The 19,531-nt window shown below is 36.5% G+C and overlaps 1 protein-coding gene across 2 annotated transcripts in view; it reads right to left on the minus strand.

Annotated features, from left to right (window-relative positions):
• The window catches only part of LOC131820626 (A disintegrin and metallopeptidase domain 3-like), a 110,707-nt gene that overhangs the window by 36,175 nt on the left and 55,001 nt on the right, over positions 1 to 19,531 (minus strand). For both annotated transcript variants that reach the window (XM_059156312.1, XM_059156313.1), the window contains 3 exons: positions 19,350 to 19,516; positions 18,182 to 18,263; positions 16,225 to 16,361 (listed from right to left, as the gene is read on the minus strand). In XM_059156312.1, coding sequence (XP_059012295.1) covers positions 16,225 to 16,361; positions 18,182 to 18,263; positions 19,350 to 19,516 — 386 coding nt within the window. The remainder of the gene's footprint in view (positions 1 to 16,224; positions 16,362 to 18,181; positions 18,264 to 19,349; positions 19,517 to 19,531) is intronic.

A 19,531-nucleotide genomic window follows, 5' to 3' on the forward strand; every position in this document is an offset into this window, starting at 1 on the left:
TAATATAAAACTTAGAGAAATGGCATGAAAATAGACCAAAGAAAAAATCTTCCCCAAAAAATGAAGAATAAGTTGTCAAACATGATTCTAACAACTCTAAATATTTTAACATATAATTACTGCATAGACATTAATTCAAAAAAAGACCCTTCAAAATTGGGAGACATTTGTACAGTACAAATACCTAATCTTCAGATTTATCCAGATTTCACCAACATCACAATATTGGCACTTCACAGCAAACAGATCCAATTGAGAGTCAACCATTGCTTTTTTTTTTTTTTTTTTCAATTTTTTCTACAAATTTTTATTTAAATTTCAGGTAGTTAACATGAAGTGTAACATTGCTTTCTGGCACAGAATTTAATGATTCATCTCTTACATGAAACACCCAGTGGTCATCACAACAATGCCCTCCTTGATATTCAACACCCATTTAACCCATCACCCCCCCAACCTCCCCTCCAGCAAACCTCAGTTTATTTTCTACAGTTAAGAGTCTCTTTTATGGTTGCCTGTTTCCCCCCCAAATTCACTGTTTTATTTCTTAAATTCTACATGCGAAGGAAATCATATGGCATTTGTCTTTTTCTGACCGACTTATTTGGTATAGAATAATACTCTCTAGATCCATCAACATCATTGCAAATGGCAAGATTTCATTCTTTTAATGGCTGAGTATTATCCCATTGTGTATATATACCACATCTTCTTTAGCCATTCACAGTCAGTGGCCATTGGGCTCTCCCCACAATTTGGCCACTGTGGATAATGCTGCTATTTAAACCTCGGAGGGCATGTATCCCATCAAATCAGTATTTTTGTATCCTTTGGGTAAATACCCATTATGCAGCTGCTGGATCAAAGGATAGTTTTATTTTTAACTTTTTGAGGAAATTCCATACTGTTCTCCAGATTGGCTGCAGCAGTTTGCATTCCCATCAACAGTATAAGGGGTTCCCCATACTCTGCATCCTTGCCAACATCTGTTTTCTTGTGTTGTCAATTTCAGCTATTCTGACAGGTGTTAGGTGATATCTAATTGTTGTTTTGATTTATATTTCCCTGGTGATGAGTGATGTTGAGTATATTTTCATGTGTCCATTAACCATCTGGATGTCATCTTTGGAAAAGTGTCTGTTCATGTCTTCTGTCCATTCTTTAACTAGATTATTTGTTTTTTGTGTGTTGAGTTCACTGATAGGTACTTTATATTTTTGAATACTAATCTTTCATCAGATATGCCTTTTGCAAACATCTTTGCCTATTCTGAAGAATGACTTTAGTTTTGTTGATTGTTTCCTTCACTGTGCAGAAGGATTTATCTTGATGAAATCCCAGTTCATATTTGCTTTTATTTCCCTTGCCTCCGGCAAAGTGTCTAGCAAGAAGCTGCTACGGCTGAGGTCAAAGAAGTTTCTGCCTGTGTTCTCTAGTAATTTGATGGTCTCAGGTCTCACATTTAGGTCTTTCATTCATTTTGAATTTACTTTTGTGTATGGTATAAGAAAGTGGTCCAGTGTCAAACTTCTGCATATTACTGTCGAGTTTTCCCAGCACCATTTGTTAAAGAAATTTTTTCCATTCGATATTCTTTCCTGCTTTGTCAAAGATTAGTTGACCATATAGCTGTGGGTCCATTTCTGGGTTTTTTATTCTGTTCCATTGATCTCTGTATCTGTTTTTGTGCCAGTACTATACTATCCTGATGATTACAGCTTTGTAATATAGTTTAAAGTCTGGAATTGAGATACCTCCAGGTTTACTTTTCTTTTTCAGGATTGCTTTGGTTATTCAGGGTCTTTTGTGGTTCCAAACAAATTTCAGGACTGTTTGTTCTATTTTTGTGAGAAAGGCTATTGGTGTTTCATAGGGATTGCATTAAGTATGTAGATTTCTTTGGAGAATATAGACATTTGAACAATTGTCAATTGTTACAGACATTTTAGCATTTTGTTACCCCTGTCCATGAGCATGGACTGTTCTTCCACTTCTTTGTCATCTTCAATTTCTTTCATCAGTGTTTTAGAGTTTTTAGAATACAGATAGTTTCCCTCTTTGGTTAGGTTTATTCCTAGGTATCTTATGGTTTCTGGTGCAACTATAAATAAAGTTGGTTCCTTGATTTCTCTTTCTGCTGCTTCATTATTGGTGTAAAGAAATGCAACAGATTTCCATATATTAATTTGTATCCTGCCACTATATTAAATATATGTATCAGTTCTGGCAATTTTTTGGTGGGGTCTTAGTTTTTCTTTTTTTTTTTAAAGATTTTATTTATTTACTTGACAGAGACAGAGAGATCACAAGTAGTCAGAGATGCATTCTCCCTCCTGAGCAGAGAGCCCAATGCGGGGCTCCATCCCAGGATCCTGAGACCATGATCTGAGCCGAAGGCAGAGGCCTTAACCCACTGAGCCACCCAGATGCCCCGTCTAGGTTTTTCTTATAAAGGTATAATGCTGTTTGCAAATAGTGGAAGTTAAGACTTCTTCCTTCATTATTTGGATGCTTTTTATTTCTTTTTGTTGTCTGATTGCTGAAGTTAGGACTTCTAGTACTATGTTAAGTAACTGTTGAGAGAGGACATTCCTGTCTTGTTCTTGACCATAAAAGAAAAGCTCTTAATTTTTCCCCATTGAGGGTGAAATTAGTGGTGGGTTTTTTGTATATGGCCATTATGATTTTGACATATGTTCTCTCTATCAAGAACGGATGTTGGCAAGATGGCAGAGAAGTAAGTAGCAGGCAAAGGCTACATCAGGCAGCAGAAGATCAGCTAGATAGCCTATCTAAACATTGCAAACACCTACAAATCCAACGGGAGATCAAAGAGAAGAAAAACAGCAATTCTAGAAACAGAAAATCAACCACTTTCTCATTCACGGAGAAGTGAATCCAAAGCGACGGGGAGGGGCCGGCTCCCGGCAAGAGGCAGAGCAACGGAGCACAAAATCGGGACTTTTAAAAGTCTGTTCCGCTGAAGGACATCGCTCCAGAGGCTAAACCAGGGTGAAGCCCACGCAGGGTCAGCATGGCCCCAGGTTCCATAGGGTCACAGAAGAATCGGGGGTGCCTCAGTGTCGCAAGAGCTTGCAGGTATTAGAATGGGGAAGCCAGCTACAGAGAGCCGAGGAATGAGCTCTCAGCTCAGGGCTACCTTGAACCGGTGGCAGCCTGGGTGAGCTTGGAGCGCGGCTGGAGGCCAGGGAGACGGGAGTTATTGGGCGCTATTCTCTGAGGGCACACTGAGGAGTGGGGCACCGAGCTCTCAGCTCCTCTGGGCCGGAGACTAGGAGGCCGCAATTTTCATTCCCATCCTCCGGAACTCTACGGAAAGCATTCAGGGAACAAAAGCTCCCAAAAGTGAACCCGAGCGAATTACTCAGTCCGGCCCCTGGTAAGGGCGGTGCAATTCTGCCTGGGGCAAAGATACTTGAGAATCACTACAACAGGCCCCTCCCTCAGAAGATCAACAAGAAATCCAGCCAGGACCAAGTTCACCTACCAAGAGTGCAGTTTCAATACCAAGGAGAGAAGCAGAATTCCAGAGAAGGAGTACGCAAAGCACTGAACTCCTGGCTTCTCCCCATGATTCATTAGTCTTGCAGTTAATTTAATTTGTGGGGGTTTTTTTTCAATTTTTTTTTCTGCTAAATTTTTTTTTAACTTTTACCCTTTTCTTTTTTAACGTTTTGTAACTAGTTTATCTATATATATATTTTTTCTTTTTTATATTTTTCTTTATTTGTTTTCTTTTTTTAATTGTTTCTCTTTTTTTTTTTTTTCTGAGCCTCTTTTTATTCCCTTTCTCCCCCCTCACGATTTGGGGTCTCTTCTGATTTGGTTAAAGTGTATTTTCCTGGGGTCTTTGCCACCCTTTTAGTATTTTACTTGCTCCTTCATATACTTTTATCTGGACAAAATGACAAGGTGAAAAAATTCACCACAAAAAAAGAACAAGAGGCAGTACCGAAGGCTAGGGACCTAATCAATGCAAACATTGGTAATATGTCAGATATAGAGTTCAGAATGACGATTCTCAAGGTTCTAGCCGGGCTCAAAAAAGGCATGGAAGACATTAGAGAAACCCTCTAGGGAGATATAAAAGCCCTTTCTGGAGAAATAAAAGAACTAAAATCTAACCAAGTTGAAATCAAAAAAGCTATTAATGAAGTGCAATCAAAAATGGAGGCTCTCACTGCTAGGATAAATGAGGCAGAATAAAGAATTAGCGATATAGAAGACCAAATGACAGAGAATAAAGAAGCTGAGCCAAAGAGGGAAAAACAGCTACTGGACCACGAGGGGAGAATTCGAGAGACAAGTGACACCATAAGATGAAACAACATTAGAATAATTGGGATTCCAGAAGAAGAAGAAGGAGAGAGGGGAGCAGAAGGTATATTGGAGAGAATCTCCTAATATGGTAAAGGGAATGAGCATCAAAATCCACGAAGTGCAGAGAACTCCCCTCAAAATCAATAAGAATAGGTCCACACCCCGTCCCCTAATAGTAAAATTTACAAGTCTTAGTAACAAAGAGAAAATCCTGAAAGAAGCCCAGGAAAAGAAGTCTATAATATACAATGGTAAAAATATTAGACTTATCCACAGAGACCTGGCAGACCAGAAATAACTGGCATGATATATTCAGAGCACTAAACGAGAAAAACATGAAGCCAAGAATATGATATCCAGCTAGGCTATCATGGAAAATAGGAGGAAAGATAAAAAGCTTCCAGGACAAACAAAAACTGAAAGAATTTGCAAACACCAAACCAGCTCTACAGGAAATATTGAAAGGGGTCCTCTAAACAAAGAGAGAGCCTAAAAGTAGGAGATCAGAAAGGAACAGAGACAATATACAGTAACAGTCACCTTACAGGCAATACAATGGCACCAAATTTATATCTCTCAATAGTTACCCTGAATGTTAATGGGCTAAATGCCCCAATCAAAAGACACAGGGTATCAGAATGGATAAAAAAACAAAACTTATCTATATATTGCTTACAAGAAACTCATTTCAGACCTGAAGACACCTCCAGATTTAAAGTGAGGGGATGGGAAACAATTTACCATGCTAATGGACATCAGAAGAAAGCTGGGATGGCAATCCTTATATCAGATCAATTCGATTTTAAGCCAAAGACTATTTTAAGAGATGAGGAAGGACATTATATCATACTCAAAGGGTCTGTCCAACGAGAAGATTTAACAATTTTAAATATCTATGCCCGTAACATGGCAGCAGCCAATTATATAAACCAATTAATAACAAAATCAAAGAAACACATCGACAATAATACAATAATAGTAGGGGAATTTAACACTCCCCTCACTGAAATGGACAGATCATCCAAGCAAAAGATCAGCAAGGAAATAAAGGCCTTAAAAGACACACTGGACCAGATGGACATCACATATATATTCAGAACATTTCATCCCAAAGCCACAGAATACACATTCTTTTCTAGTGCACATGGAACATTCTCCAGAATAGATCACTTCCTGGGTCCTAAATCAGGTCTCAACCAGTAATAAAAGACTGGGATCATTCCCTGCATATTTTCAGACCACAATGCTCTGAAGCTAGAACTCAATCAAAAGAGGAAATTTGGAAAGAACCCAAATACATGGAGACTAAACAGCATCCTTCTAAAGAATGATTGGGTCAACCGGGAAATTAAAGAAGAATTGAAAAAAATCATGGAAACAAATGATAATGAAAATACAATGGTTCAAAATCTGTGGGACACAGCAAAGGCAGTCCTGAGAGGAAAATATATAGCAGTACGAGCCTTTCTAAAGAAACAAGAAAGGTCTCGAGTACTCAACCTAAAACTACACCTAAAGGAGCTGGAGAAAGAACAAGAAAGAAACCCTAAACCCAGCAGAAGAGAAATCATAAATATCAGAGCAGAAATCAATGAAATAGAAACCAAAAAAAAAAAAAAAACCAATAGAACAAATCAATGAAACTAGGAGCTGGTTCTTTGAAAGAATTAATAAAATTGATAAACCCCTGGCCAGACTTATCAAAAAAAAAAAAAAAAAAGAAAGAAAAAGAAAAAAAGAGAAAGGACCCAAATAAATAAAATCATGAATGAAAGAGGAGAGATCACAACTAACACCAGGGAAATACAAACAATTATAAGAACATATTATGAGCAACACTACGCCAACAAATTTGAAAATCTGGAAGAAATGGATGCGTTTCTAAAGACATATAAACTATCACAAGGTAACCAGGAAGAAATAGAAAACTTGAACAAATCCATAACCAGTAAGGAGATTGAAATAGTCATCATAAATCTCCAAACAAACAAAAGTCCAGGGCCAGACGGCTTCCCAGGGGAAATCTACCATCATTTAAAGAAGAACTAATTCCTATACTCCTGAAACTGTTCCAAAAAATAGAAATGGAAGGAAAACGTCCAAACTCATTTTATGAGGCCAGGATCACCTTGATCCCAAAACCAGACAAGGATCCCAACAAAAAAGAGAACTTCACACCAATATCCTTAATGAACACAGATGCAAAAATTCTCACCAAAAAGTAGCCAATAAAATTCAACAGTACATTAAAAGGATTATTCACCACGACCAAGTAGGATTTATTCCAGGGCTGCAAGGTTGGTTCAACATCCGCAAATCAATCAATGTGATATAATACATGAATAAAAGAAAGAACAAGAACCATATGATACTCTCAATAGATGCTGAAAAAGCATTTGACAAAGTACAGCATCCCTTCCTGATCAAAACTCTTCAAAGTGTAGGGATAAAGGGCACATACCTCAATATTATCAAAGCCATCTATGAAAAACCCACCGCAAATATCATTCTCAATGGAGAAAAACTGAAAGCTTTTCCGCTAAGGTCAGGAACAAGGCAGGGATGTCCATTATCACCACTGCTATTCAACACAGTACTAGAAGTCCTAGGCTTAGCAACCAGACAACAAAAGGAAATTAAAGGCATCCAAATCGGCAAAGAAGAAGTCAAACTATCACTCTTCACAGATGATATGATACAATATGTGGAAAACCCAAAAGACTCCACTCCAGAACTGCTAGAACTTGTACAGGAATTCAGTCAAGTGTCAGGATATAAAATCAATGCACAGAAATCAGTTGCATTTCTCTACACCAACAACAAGACAGAAGAAAGAGAAATTAAGGAGTCAATCCCATTTACAACTGCATCCAAAACCATAATATACCTAGGAATAAACCTAACCAAAGAGGCACAGAATCTATACTCAGAAAACTATAAAGTACTCATGAAAGAAATTGAGGAAGACACAAAGAAATGGAAAAATGTTCCATGATCCTGGACTGGAAGAACAAATATTGTGAAAATGTCTATGCTACCTAAAGCAATCTACACATTTAATGCAATTCCTATCAAAATACCATCCATTTTTATTCAAAGAAATGGAACAAATAACCCTAAAATTTATATGGAACCAGAAAAGACCTCGAATAGCCAAAGGAATATTGAGAAAGAAAGCCAAAGTTGGTGGCATCACAATTCCAGACTTCAAGCTCTATTACAAAGCTGTCATCCTCAAGACAGCATGGTATTGGCACAAAAACAGACACACATAGATCAATGGAACAGAATAGAGAGCCCAGAAATAGACCCTCAACTCTATGGTCAACTAATCTTCGACAAAGCAGGAAAGAATGTTCAATGGAAAAAAGACAGCCTCTTCAATAAATGGTGTTGGGAAAATTGGACAGCCACATGCAGAAAAGTGACATTGGACCATTTCCTTATACCACACACAAAAATAGTCTCAAAGTGGATAAAGGACCTCACTGTGAGAAAGGAATCCATCAAAATCCTTGAGGAGAACATAGGCAGCAACATCTTCAACCTCAACTGCAGCAATGTCTTCCCAGGTACATTGCCAAAGGCAAGGGAAGCAAGGACAAAAATAAGATCAAAAGCTTTTGCACAGCAAAGGAAACAGTTAACAAAACCAAAAGACAACTAGCAGAATGGGAGAAGGTATTTGCAAATGACATATCAGATAAAGGGCTAGTGTCCAAAATCTATAAAGAACTTAGCAAACTCAACACCAAAAAAAAAAAAATAATAATAATAATCCAATGAAGAAATGGGAAGAAGACATGAACAGACATTTCTTCCAAAAAGACATCCAGATGGCCAACAGACACATGAAAACGTGCTTCACATCACTCGGCATCAGGGAAATACAAATCAAAACCACAATGAGATATCACCTCACACCAGTCAGAATGGCTAAAATTAACAAGTCAGGAAATGACAGATGCTGGCGAGGATGTGGAGAAAGGGGAACCCTCCTACACTGTTGGTGGGAATGCAAGCTGGTGCAACCACTCTGGGAAACAACATGGAGGTTCCTCAAAATGTTGAAAATAGAACTACCCTACGAGCCAGCAATTGCACTATTGGTTATTTACCCTAAAGATACAAGCGTAGTGATCCGAAGGGGCACGTGCACCCAAATGTTTATAGCAGTAATGTCTACAATAGCCAAACTATGGAAAGAACCTAGATGTCCATCAACAAATGAATGGATAAAGAAGAAGTGGTATATATACACAATGGAATACTATGCAGCCATAAAAGAAATGAAATCTTGCCATTTGCGACAACATGGATGGAACTAGAGCGTATCATGCTTAGTCAAATAAGTCAGTCGGAGAAAGACAACTATCATATGATCTCCCTGATATGAGGAAGTGGAGATGCAACATGGGGGGTTAAGGGGGTAGGAGAAGAATGAATGAAACAAGATGGGATTGGGAGGGAGACAAACCATATGTGACTCTTAATCTCAAGAAACAAACTGAGGGTTGCTTGGGGGAGGGGATTGGAGACAGGGGGGTGGGGTTATGGACATTGGGGAGGGTATGTGCTATGGTGAATGCTGTGAAATGTGTAAACCTGGCGATTCACAGACCTGTACCCCTGGGGATAAAAATACATTGTATGTTTATAAAAAAATAATAATAATTAAAAAATTAAAAAAAAAGAAAGGATGTTGTACTTTGTTAAATGATTTTTCTGCATCTACTAAGAGGATCATATTGTTCTTCTCCTTATCAGAGTGGTGTGTCACATTGATTGCTTTGTCTATGTCAAACTACCCTGCCAGCCCAGGTCCCACTTGGAGGTGGTGAATAATTCTTTTAATGCACTGTTAAATCTGATTAGCTAGTATCCTGTTGAGAATTTTGGCATCCATGTTCATTGGGGATAATGGCCTATAGTTCTCTTTTTTAGTGTAATCTTTGTCTGGTTTTGGAATCAGGGTATGCTGGCCTCATATAATAAATGTGAATGTTTTTGTTTCATTTCTATTTTTTGGTATAGTTTGAAAAGAATAGGTTTTAATTCTTCCTTAAATGTCTGGTAGAATTCACCTTTGAAGCCAACTGGCCCTAGACTTTTGTTTGTTGGGAGATTTTTGATTACTGGTTCAATTTCTTTGCTTGCTTTTAGTTGTTTTAGTTTTCTATTTCTTCATGTTTCAGTTTGGGTAGTTTGTATGTTTCTAGGAATTTATCCATTTTTTTCAGATTGTTCAATTCATTGGCATATACTTTTTCATAATATTCTCTTATAATAGTTTGGATAGTTGTGGTATTGGTTATTTCTTCTCTTTCATTTGTGATTTTTTTTAAATAATTTGTGTCCTTTCTCTTTTTTTCTTGGTCAGTCTTGCTAGGGGGTTATCAATTTCATTAATTTTTTCAAGGAACTATCTCTTAGTTCATTTATTTTTAAAATTTCTATATTATTTTTTCCTGCTCTGATTTTTAATATTCTCCCTTCTTCCATCAGCTTTAAGCTTCATCTGATGTTCTTTTTCCAGCTCCTGTATGTGTAAGATTAAGTTGCTTGCTTAAGATTTTTCTTGCTTCTTGAGGTAGGCCTATATTGCTATATATTTTCCTCTTATGACCACTTTGCTGCATCCCAAAGGTTCTGGACCACCATGCTGTCATTTTCATGCGTTTTCTTATTTCTTCTTTAATTTCCCGGTTAACTTATTCATTCTTTAGTAGCATGTTGTTTAACCTCCATGTATTTGTGGTCTTTTCCAATTTTTTCTTGTGGTAGACTTCAAATTTCATAGAGTTGTGGTCAGAACATATGCATGGTATGAGCTCAATCTTTTTGTGCTTGCTGAAGGCTGACCCAGTATGTGATCTATCCTGGAGACTGTCTCATGCGCACTCAAAAAGAATGTATATTCTGCTGCTTTAGGATGAAGTGTTTTGCGGTCCATCTGATCCAGTGTGTCATTCAAAGCCATTGATTCCTTGATTTTCTGTTTAAATCTATTCATTGGTATAAGTGGAGGTGTTGGAGTCCCCTATTATTATTGTATTATTATTAATGAGTTTCTTTCATGTTTGTTATTGTTTTACTTATTCATGCACCCCCATGTTGGAGAAATATAGATCTACCTTTGTTACATCTCCTTGTTGGATAGTCCCCTTTCTTAAGATACACTGCCCTTCTTCATCTCTTCTATAGATTCAGTTTAAAATCTATTTTTTCTGATAGAAGTCTTACTACTCTGGCTTTCTTTTAACATCTGTTGGCATGATAAATGGTTTGCCATCCCCTCACAATCTGCATATGTTTTTAGGTTAAAAATGAGTCTCTTGTAGGTAGCATATAGATGTGTCTTGTCATTCTAACGCCCTGCCTTGTGATTGCAGTGTTCAATCCATTTAGAAAGTATTGTTGATAGATATGTATTTAGTGCCATTTTATTATTTGTTTTTGCCATTGCTTTTGGAGATTTTCTCTGTTTCTTTATAGTCTTTGTCACCTTTGGTCTTTCCTTCCCACTCAAAAAGTCCCCTTTAATATTACTTGCAGGGCTAGTTAGTGGTCAAGAACTTCAGTTTTTGTTTCTCTGGAAAACTCTCTCTTCTTCTATTCTGAATTACAGCCTTGTTGAACAGAATATTTGTGGCTGCAAATTTTTTCCACTCAGCTTGTTGAATATATTGTGGCACTTCCTTCTAGATTGCCACAGTCCTGTGGAGACATCTGCAGCTCACCCTATGGGTCTACCCTTGTAAGTTAGGGAGTTCTTTTGTCTTGCTGCTTCAGGATTTTTTATCACCATATTTTGCAAATTTAACTACAGTATGTCTTAGTATTGCCTTGCTTTTGTTGATTTTAATAGGAGCTCTCTCTGCCTCCTGAATTTGGATTCCAGATTGGGGAAGTTTTCAGCTATTATTTCCTCAAATAAACTTTCTGGCCCCTTTTCTGTCTATTCTTTCTCTGGGACTCCTCTGATATGAATGTTACTACATTTGACGGAGTCATTGATTTCCCTAGGTCTATCTCATAACCCATAATTATTCTTTCTTTTGGTCAGCTTCATTTTTTCCCATTTTTCTCTCTTCCTTATCACTTATTCATTCCTATCCTTCTTCCATCATTCTGGTCATTATATCCAGTTTGTTCTGAGTCTTGGTTATGGCATTTTTCATTTCTGATTTTTTTTTAATGCTTTTATCTCTGTGGTGAGGACCACCCTGAAGTCTTCCATTCTTTTCTCAAGCCAGCAAGTATTCTTACATTTGTTCTTTAAATTCTCCATCAGGCATTTTACTTACATCTGTTTCACTTAGATATCTGGTTGTGACCTTTTCTTATTCTTTCTTTTGAGAAGAATTCCTCTGTCTTGGCATTTTGTCTAAGTCTCTTTTCTTCTTCTGTGCATTATGGAAGTCTGTCATGTTTCCTGCTCCTGAGAGTAATGGCCTTATGAAGAAGAGGTCATATAGTGTCCAGAACCTGGTACTTCAAAGAGTGTCTCTGGTGTGGGCTGTATGTATTCTGCTTCTGTGTTTTGGCTGCTCTATCCTCTAGGAATTCATTTGCAGAGGCTGTCCTTGGTGGGAGTGGGAAGTGTGTGGACCTTGTCCAGAGTGTGGTGGGTTTTAACAAGGTGTGCTTGGTCCGCTTGTTAAATAAGACCTGATGCTACTTCCAGGAGGACCAAACCCTGAAGAACTCTGTTCAGGGGACTTGGTGCGTGCAGGGGTTTCTGCTGGTTTTCTGGGGAAGGGCCCACTGGGCTGGGACAAAGGCACACTTGCCTGAGAAAAGCAGAGCACAGGTGGATGGGGCTTGGTGTAAGCAGCTTAGGCAGTCAATGTCAGTGCTGTGCTATTTACTGAAGCTGGTTTATGCTGTAGGGCAGGGAAGGGAAATGGCACCAGCCAGCTCCTTTGTCCCCAGAGAGGGGTCTCCATGCTTGTTCTCAGGCAAGCAGTCCTAGAAGAGCAAATAATCTCCCCTTTCAAATGCCAGGTGTTTTTCAGATATGCTATTTTCACACTGTCTCTGGGTTGTTTGCCTGCCTGGAGCACCACAGTGCCCTTTGGGTTCTGTCCCAGTAAAGCCTACTGACTTTTAAAACTCCAAACTTTTGTAATATGCTATGGTGGGGGCTTGTGCTGATCCTTTTGGGGAGGGTCTGACCCTGCTGGGATGGATGCAGTTTTGACTGAGAAGGGCAGTCACACCAGAGTGCAGGGAAATGGGATTTGGAACAAGCAGGCTAAATAGTCAGAGTCCATCCGGGTTAGCCTCCCTCAGCAGGTGTCTCTGTGCCTATGCAGGGGTCGGGAGATGAAAGCATGGGGAGGTAGAGTTGGGGTTGGTGTAGGAAATGGTGCCTCCCAGCTCTTTTATCCCCAGAGGGTCATCTCTGTGACTACCACCTCTCACAGAAGAGCTCTGGGAAGAGTGAACAGTTTCCCATGTGCACCTTTAGATGATCCTCCTGATCATTTGCTATCTGCCGCCAGAGTGCTGGCTTGCCTTTTCCCCACAAGTAGGGTAGGCCCTCAGGGCTTTATCCCAGCTACACTGGCCATCCTTTTAAATTGCAGTCTTTGAGCCCCGCTGGTTGCAAAAGCTTACAAAAATCAGCCCCTCTGGTTTTTTCAGCCAGTGGATTTGGGGAAGTGTTCTTTCTGCTTGTTTTCCTGCACATTCCTCACCCCTATTTTATCTGCTACCATGACTCCCTCTCTGCAGCACCTGGAATCCATTTCTTCCCCAATTCATGTCTCTCCTACCATCTTCCATGTGGCCTCTTCTCTCCCTGTAGTTGTGCAGTTTGTTCTGTCAGTTGTCAGGTTGACTTCTTGGGTGTTGACAGTGGTTTGATAGTTGTGTTCAGCTACTTGACAAGCCTAGGGTCTTCCTGGTATGCTGCCATTTTAGCTCCTCCTCAAACATTGCATTTAATTTTCACGTCTCCTAAGTTTAGTTACCTACAATTTTGTTGTTGTTGTTGTTGTTGTTGGGTTACATAGTCATGGAAAGTTTTGTGATTATAGACTGATTATTTGGTAGAATGTCTCTCAGTTTAGGATTATAAAATGTTTCCTCATAATTAAACTGAGGTTTGTATACTGGCAACATTATCACAGCAGTGTTGCTGAGTCTGTTTCATTGCATTCAAACAAATAGCACAGGATTTTAATTTGTTATATTACTGATGATAGCCATTTTGATTATTTGATTAAGGCGCTAGTCTTCACTGTAATTTTCTCTTATTAGTTAATAATTATCTGGAGAGAAATACTTTGCTTTTATGTTAATATCCCATTCCTTTATTATTTTTCAACTAATTATTTATATGAATATGGAATCATGTTTTCCTATCATGCTAAATGGATTATAATCCATTACTATCACTATTATTTATAAGATTCAGATTCCCACATATTTGACTATTGGGACCTGGCTTTTGTGTCCCTTTGCTAAGTCTCCATAATTCTTTAAATACTTCCTAATTTTCTCATACAACATGTTCCAAGCTCATTTTTATTTTCTTCAGTTTTGAACTGGAATCAATCATTCCTCCAAAGTGCCCCAGGTCTTTTCGGTGAGTATTTTTAAAACATGATCTGGGTGATATATGTGCTATTGTTACTAGATATTTTTTTAAGAGCTGAGATCAAGGCAATGCTAGCATCTTAATTAATGTTCACAGCTCCTTTGCTCTTATCTACAGTTTGCTATATCCTCCCCAGTTCTGGCTCCTGCAGCTTACTGATACTTCAGTCTCAGTAGGGACATCTTCTCAGGGTATGGCTTAGCCAATTATTTCTAAGGTCAGTAAGATTTTAAAGTTCTTAGTGTCCTCCTATTTTGGTTCCTGCTAAGGAGCTACTTACTTCATGCTACTTAGTTTTTTGTTAGTGAATTGGTCCCATCTACTGGTATTTTTGGTGCATTTCAGTTTGGGAAACTTGAGAATTATGTTTTTGCCTTTTTGTTTACTTTCCTAGTTTCATTCTGTATTTTGTGGGAGAATTAGGGGAAGCTAAAATAAAATACTGATACTTTTACCATTTGATTTCCACCCTCTGTCTTATTCTTAAAACATATACCTCCCTAGGTAAGACTCCATCCTATCTCGGTCCATGTTTCCAATATTTTCTTCCTTCTGTTTCTTCTCATGGTATGTCACTGGTTTCTCCTCAATTATTCAACCCATAAATATGAGAAGTACCCTTATCACTCTCAACTTCTTTTTAAATGACCTGTTCATGGTTTTAACTTCCACCAATAAAAACTCACACATTTTAAATTCCTTGTCCTCAGGTCAGGACCTATATAAATGTGCACTTAATTCCAATGCATGACTCAGAAACCCCAAATTAATATAAACTACCCCCAAGGCTTCTCCTCAATTTTCTGCTTTCCTAAAATATTTGCCTTTTTTAATAATTATGATATCAAAAAGTCTACAAATAATTCTTCACATCTTTTTCTCTCAATCTTAATAAACTGTTATAGATTATTATGAGAATCATCTCCAAAATATTAACTATCTTACTGTTCCCTCTGATATATTTTACATTCATTTTAAGATAATTTTTACTATCCATACTTCATGAATCAACTTAAAATGTATTTGGTTAACATTTATCACAAAAGTCCAATTCTTGCCTCATGACTGCACAATTAGACTCTTTCATACACATTCCTGAATCACCTGGCCTTCTTCCCCTGACTTATGCTTTAGCCTCACTGCATTTTACTTTCTTTACCTTATGTACAAAACATTCCTCCTTATAGTCCCAGATATTTTTCTTTCTTTTTTTTTTTTTTTCATTTTTATCCCTCTCTCGATATTCTTAGTCTAGTCTGTTGAGTTTTTCAAACTTCTTGTTATTTAAGCACCACTTCGTTTGCTGGCTTGACAAGTTTTCAACAAGCCCTTTACATGAGCAAATTCACATCTCTCATAACTATTTCCTCAGAAAACTTTCCTTTATCAGAAAGTTTCTTCTTGGGACACCTAGGTGGCTTTGTTGGTCAAGCAGCTGCCCTTAACTCAGGTCACGGTGCCAGAGTCCTGGGACTGACCCTTGCATCAGGCTCTCTGCTTAGCGGGAAGCCTGCTTCTCCCTCTCCTTTGCTTGCTGCTGTGCCTACCTGTGCTCTCTTTCTCTCTGTCAAATAAGTAAATAAAATCTTAAAAAAAAAAAAAATTTCTTCTCCCCGTGTATTCCCTATTTATTTCCTTCTTGGCACCTATCATACGCTGTTTATACTTTGTTCTTAGGTCTACTTTTAAATTTTCAGACCCTGATAGGTTAAGATATTTATGACATATCTATCTTGCTAGCCATTTATAAGACTAACACAATCCTGCAAAGTAGATGCTTATTACGTATTTTTAGAATGAATTAAATTCACCTCAAGAATTTAGGTGAACCCCCAGAAAGTCATCATCAACACTCATTTTCTCTGTAACACTGAATGTAGAAATATTAAGCACATTTTCTGCGATATCAAATACTCCTCTTTATATAAGACAAAAACAGAGAGGGAAGCAAACCACAGACTCTTCAGTCTAGGAAACAAACTGAGGGTTGCTGGAGAGGAGCTGGGTTGGGGGATGAGGCACTAAAGGGGGGGCACCTGATGTAATGAGGATGGGTGTTATATGCAATTGATGAATCACTAAATTCTACCCTGAAACTACTAATACAGTATATGTTAGCTAAATTGAATTTAAATAAAAATTAAAATAAATAAACAAGTACATTATGTATTTAATAAAAATATTCCAACTCAAGTTGTATTGCAAGATATTATACAAGTGACTGCTACATACATTTCCCAGAAAAAGACACAGATTTGATAAAAATAAAATCTTACATTGCTTCAGAATTCATTATGCATGTAGTTCCTGGACAGTAACAATTGTAGATATCATCGTATGTTAATCCCAGATTAATTGCAAGCAACTGTACCATAACAACTGAAAATGCATCTAAAGTTATCATCTTTGGATACTAAATGCAAAAAAACAAAACAAAAAAAAACACAGAATTGTTGCCTAAATTATTTCATCTCTTTGATCTTTTCTTTTTGGCCATATTACCTAAGTGCAAACACAAATTTAAGAAACTACTATGCTCATTATTTTCTTAGGGATATGGAAAATAAGGGAAAAATAGGTAAATTTTGTTTTTATATTTGAGTTATTGCATTTTTAATCCAAATGGAACTGACATAAACCAAAATAAGATTGTTATCAAATGCTTTTATTACGTATTAAATTCCAATAAGCTTTAAAAGTTTTTTGAGAAGAATATGCACTGTTTCAGTAATTATATTATTTTTTAAGAAACATTTAGAAAAAAATATAAAGATTCTAAAGGGTTGAATTTGCAATCAGTTTTGACTTCAGAAATAGTTTAGGGAGAAAGACAAATTAATTTTTTTTTAAAAGCAGAAAACTATAACACTTTGCAAGTAGCATTTTTGTATTAAAAAAAATGGGAAGTAATAAGGGCAGCAAGACACAAATCCCTGGTGAAGTATAATCTTTTTACTATCCCCACAGTTTTCCTTTTTTCAGCTCATATAGTTGCACTCATACAGTATATAGCCTTTTCAGATTGGCTTTTCTCACTAATCACTATGTACGTAAGTTTCCTCCATGTGTTTTCACAGCTTGATGCCTCACTTTAAAAAAAAAAAATCATTGGATAGTATTCCTTTATATCAATTTACTCCAGTTTGTTTATCCATTCATCTGCTAAAGAACATTTTGGTTGCTCCCAATCTTTGTAAATTATGAATAGCTCCTATACACATTCATGCAAGTTTTTGTGTGGATCTAAGTATTCAACTCATTTGGGAAATGCTGAAGAGGACAGCTATCTGATTATATACTTAAAGAAAAAAAAAAGACTAAGAACTTGAATGGATACTTTTTCCAGAGATAATACACAAAAAGCAAAAAGTGTATGAAAAGATGTTCAGTAGCACTAGTAATTATAGAAGTGCACATTGAAACCATGATGAAATATCACCTCATACGACTTAGGATAGTTGGTATTAAAAAACAACAATAACAGAAAATAACATGTTAGGAAAGATGATGAATATAAAATGTAAACTGCTAGTAGGATTATAAAATGGAGCAAACACCCTGAAAATAAGTATAATGGTTCCTCATGATATTAAAAATAGAACTGACAGATAAATGGATTTAAAAAGTCATATATGTGTGTGTATACATGTATACATATGAATATTCACATATATATTAAATTCACATATATATGAACATTATTCAGCCATAAAAAGAATAAAACCCTGCCGTTTGCAACAACATGGATGAACGTGGATGAAATTATGTTAAGTGAAAGAAGCTGGACATAAAAAGATAAATGTTATATGATCTCTCTTATATGCAGAATTTTAAAATGTCATACTCACAGAAACAGAGTAGAATGGTGGATTCCAGAGGCTAAATTGTGTGGAAAATGGGGCAAATTGGTAAAAAAAAAAAAAAATACAAATATTCATTTATGTGAGATAAAATGTTCCAAAGATCTGTTTCACAACAATGTGAACATATTTGGCACTATTGAATTATACACTTAAAGCTAGTAAAAATGGTAAATTTTATGTTATTTGCATTTTACCACAATAGCAAAAAACTTGTAAAATTATAACATTTTAGTTTCAAAATCTAAAAAAAAGGATACTCAGAAAAATTTGTCAAAACATCATGACAAATATACTATACATATTTTGTTCCTTGAAGTGGATGTTTCAAAATATATAGAATTTACTGAATAGATGGAAATAAAATGCATACCAGAGCAATTCCTGCAGCAAAATTTGGATTGCATGCCATTCCATGATATGTTGCTCCCACATAATCAAGATGGTCCCTATAACTAAATAATAAAATTTTTATTCTTAATAAATTCATCTTAAATTATTACTAACTTAATGACATTTTACAAATTGGATTTCTCAGTTAAGCTATTTTTTTTTAAAATACAAAATATTACATGTCACATCTCATGCTTTCAATCATTTTGTATTTGGGTAATCTACCACAGTTCCTACAAAGTTCTAAAGTCTACTTTAACATTTTATGATACACAGCCCAAAACCCAGTGGTTCCTAATCCTCCCAAAGTATTAACCACTACTGTTGCTGGCACTGGATAGATATAATTTGAAAATGTACAAGTCAGGATAGCTTACTGCCATGATTTGCACATAGTGAACCCCTAAAGCATGTAAAATATGTTGGAGTGGAGGAAAGGGAGATGAGGAGACAGAATACCAGTAGACTCATCAAGAAAAGAAGATCGACAGTATATCAAATGTCCTCATACATTTCAATCCTTAGTTATTGTAGCTCCTGAGCCTCCAAACCTGACCCTAAATTCCACAGGAAACACCAATAGATTTATAAATCTATTGCATATTATTCAGATCTTCAGAATTTTTATTATTTCCATCTCAACAATTAAAGTGTTAACAGAAACCTATATAAAAAAAACTCTTGAAAAAAATAGTGCAAGTTAGTTAAATAGCGACACCTTGGGTCAGTATAGCTATATAAGATGGTAACCATATTATTAATCTGACATATTTTAACTAGCATTATATACAATTATTGCATTCTGTTAACTAATTTATATTATACTTAAAGTTCAAATGATAGTTTCAATTATTTATCTCTGAGAAAATCTTTAAATCATTGAGTCCCCCTGTTTATCTCGATGCGTTCCTCGAGATAATTTTCAAGTTTCTTACATTTCCATAGATAAAAAAGCCTAGTGGAGAATAATGACTTACTATGACTTAGTGTCTTACATTGTTTTCAGAATTTTGTATTTTTTTGTCAACATAAAGTGCATATAATCCTTTTTTGAAGTGTCTTGTCATTACATATAACTCATATATATAATCTTGATAGCTAATAAAATAATTCGACAAACCTTATGTCAATACAAATAAGGCACTTACATTAATAAGTATGCCATATCATGGGATCTTTGAAATAAAAATTGTTCTTTCCATGACACAAATCTTTGTAGTACTTCATTAGCATCCCCACTAAGTGAAATCTTATTTTGATCTGACCAGAGTTCCAAAGAAGTTAGTATAATAGTTATGTTGAGCTGGGAAAACATCTGAAAACAGAAGTT

Source organism: Mustela lutreola, chromosome 18 (genome assembly GCF_030435805.1).
Source record: "Mustela lutreola isolate mMusLut2 chromosome 18, mMusLut2.pri, whole genome shotgun sequence".
Lineage (NCBI taxonomy): Eukaryota > Metazoa > Chordata > Mammalia > Carnivora > Mustelidae > Mustela > Mustela lutreola.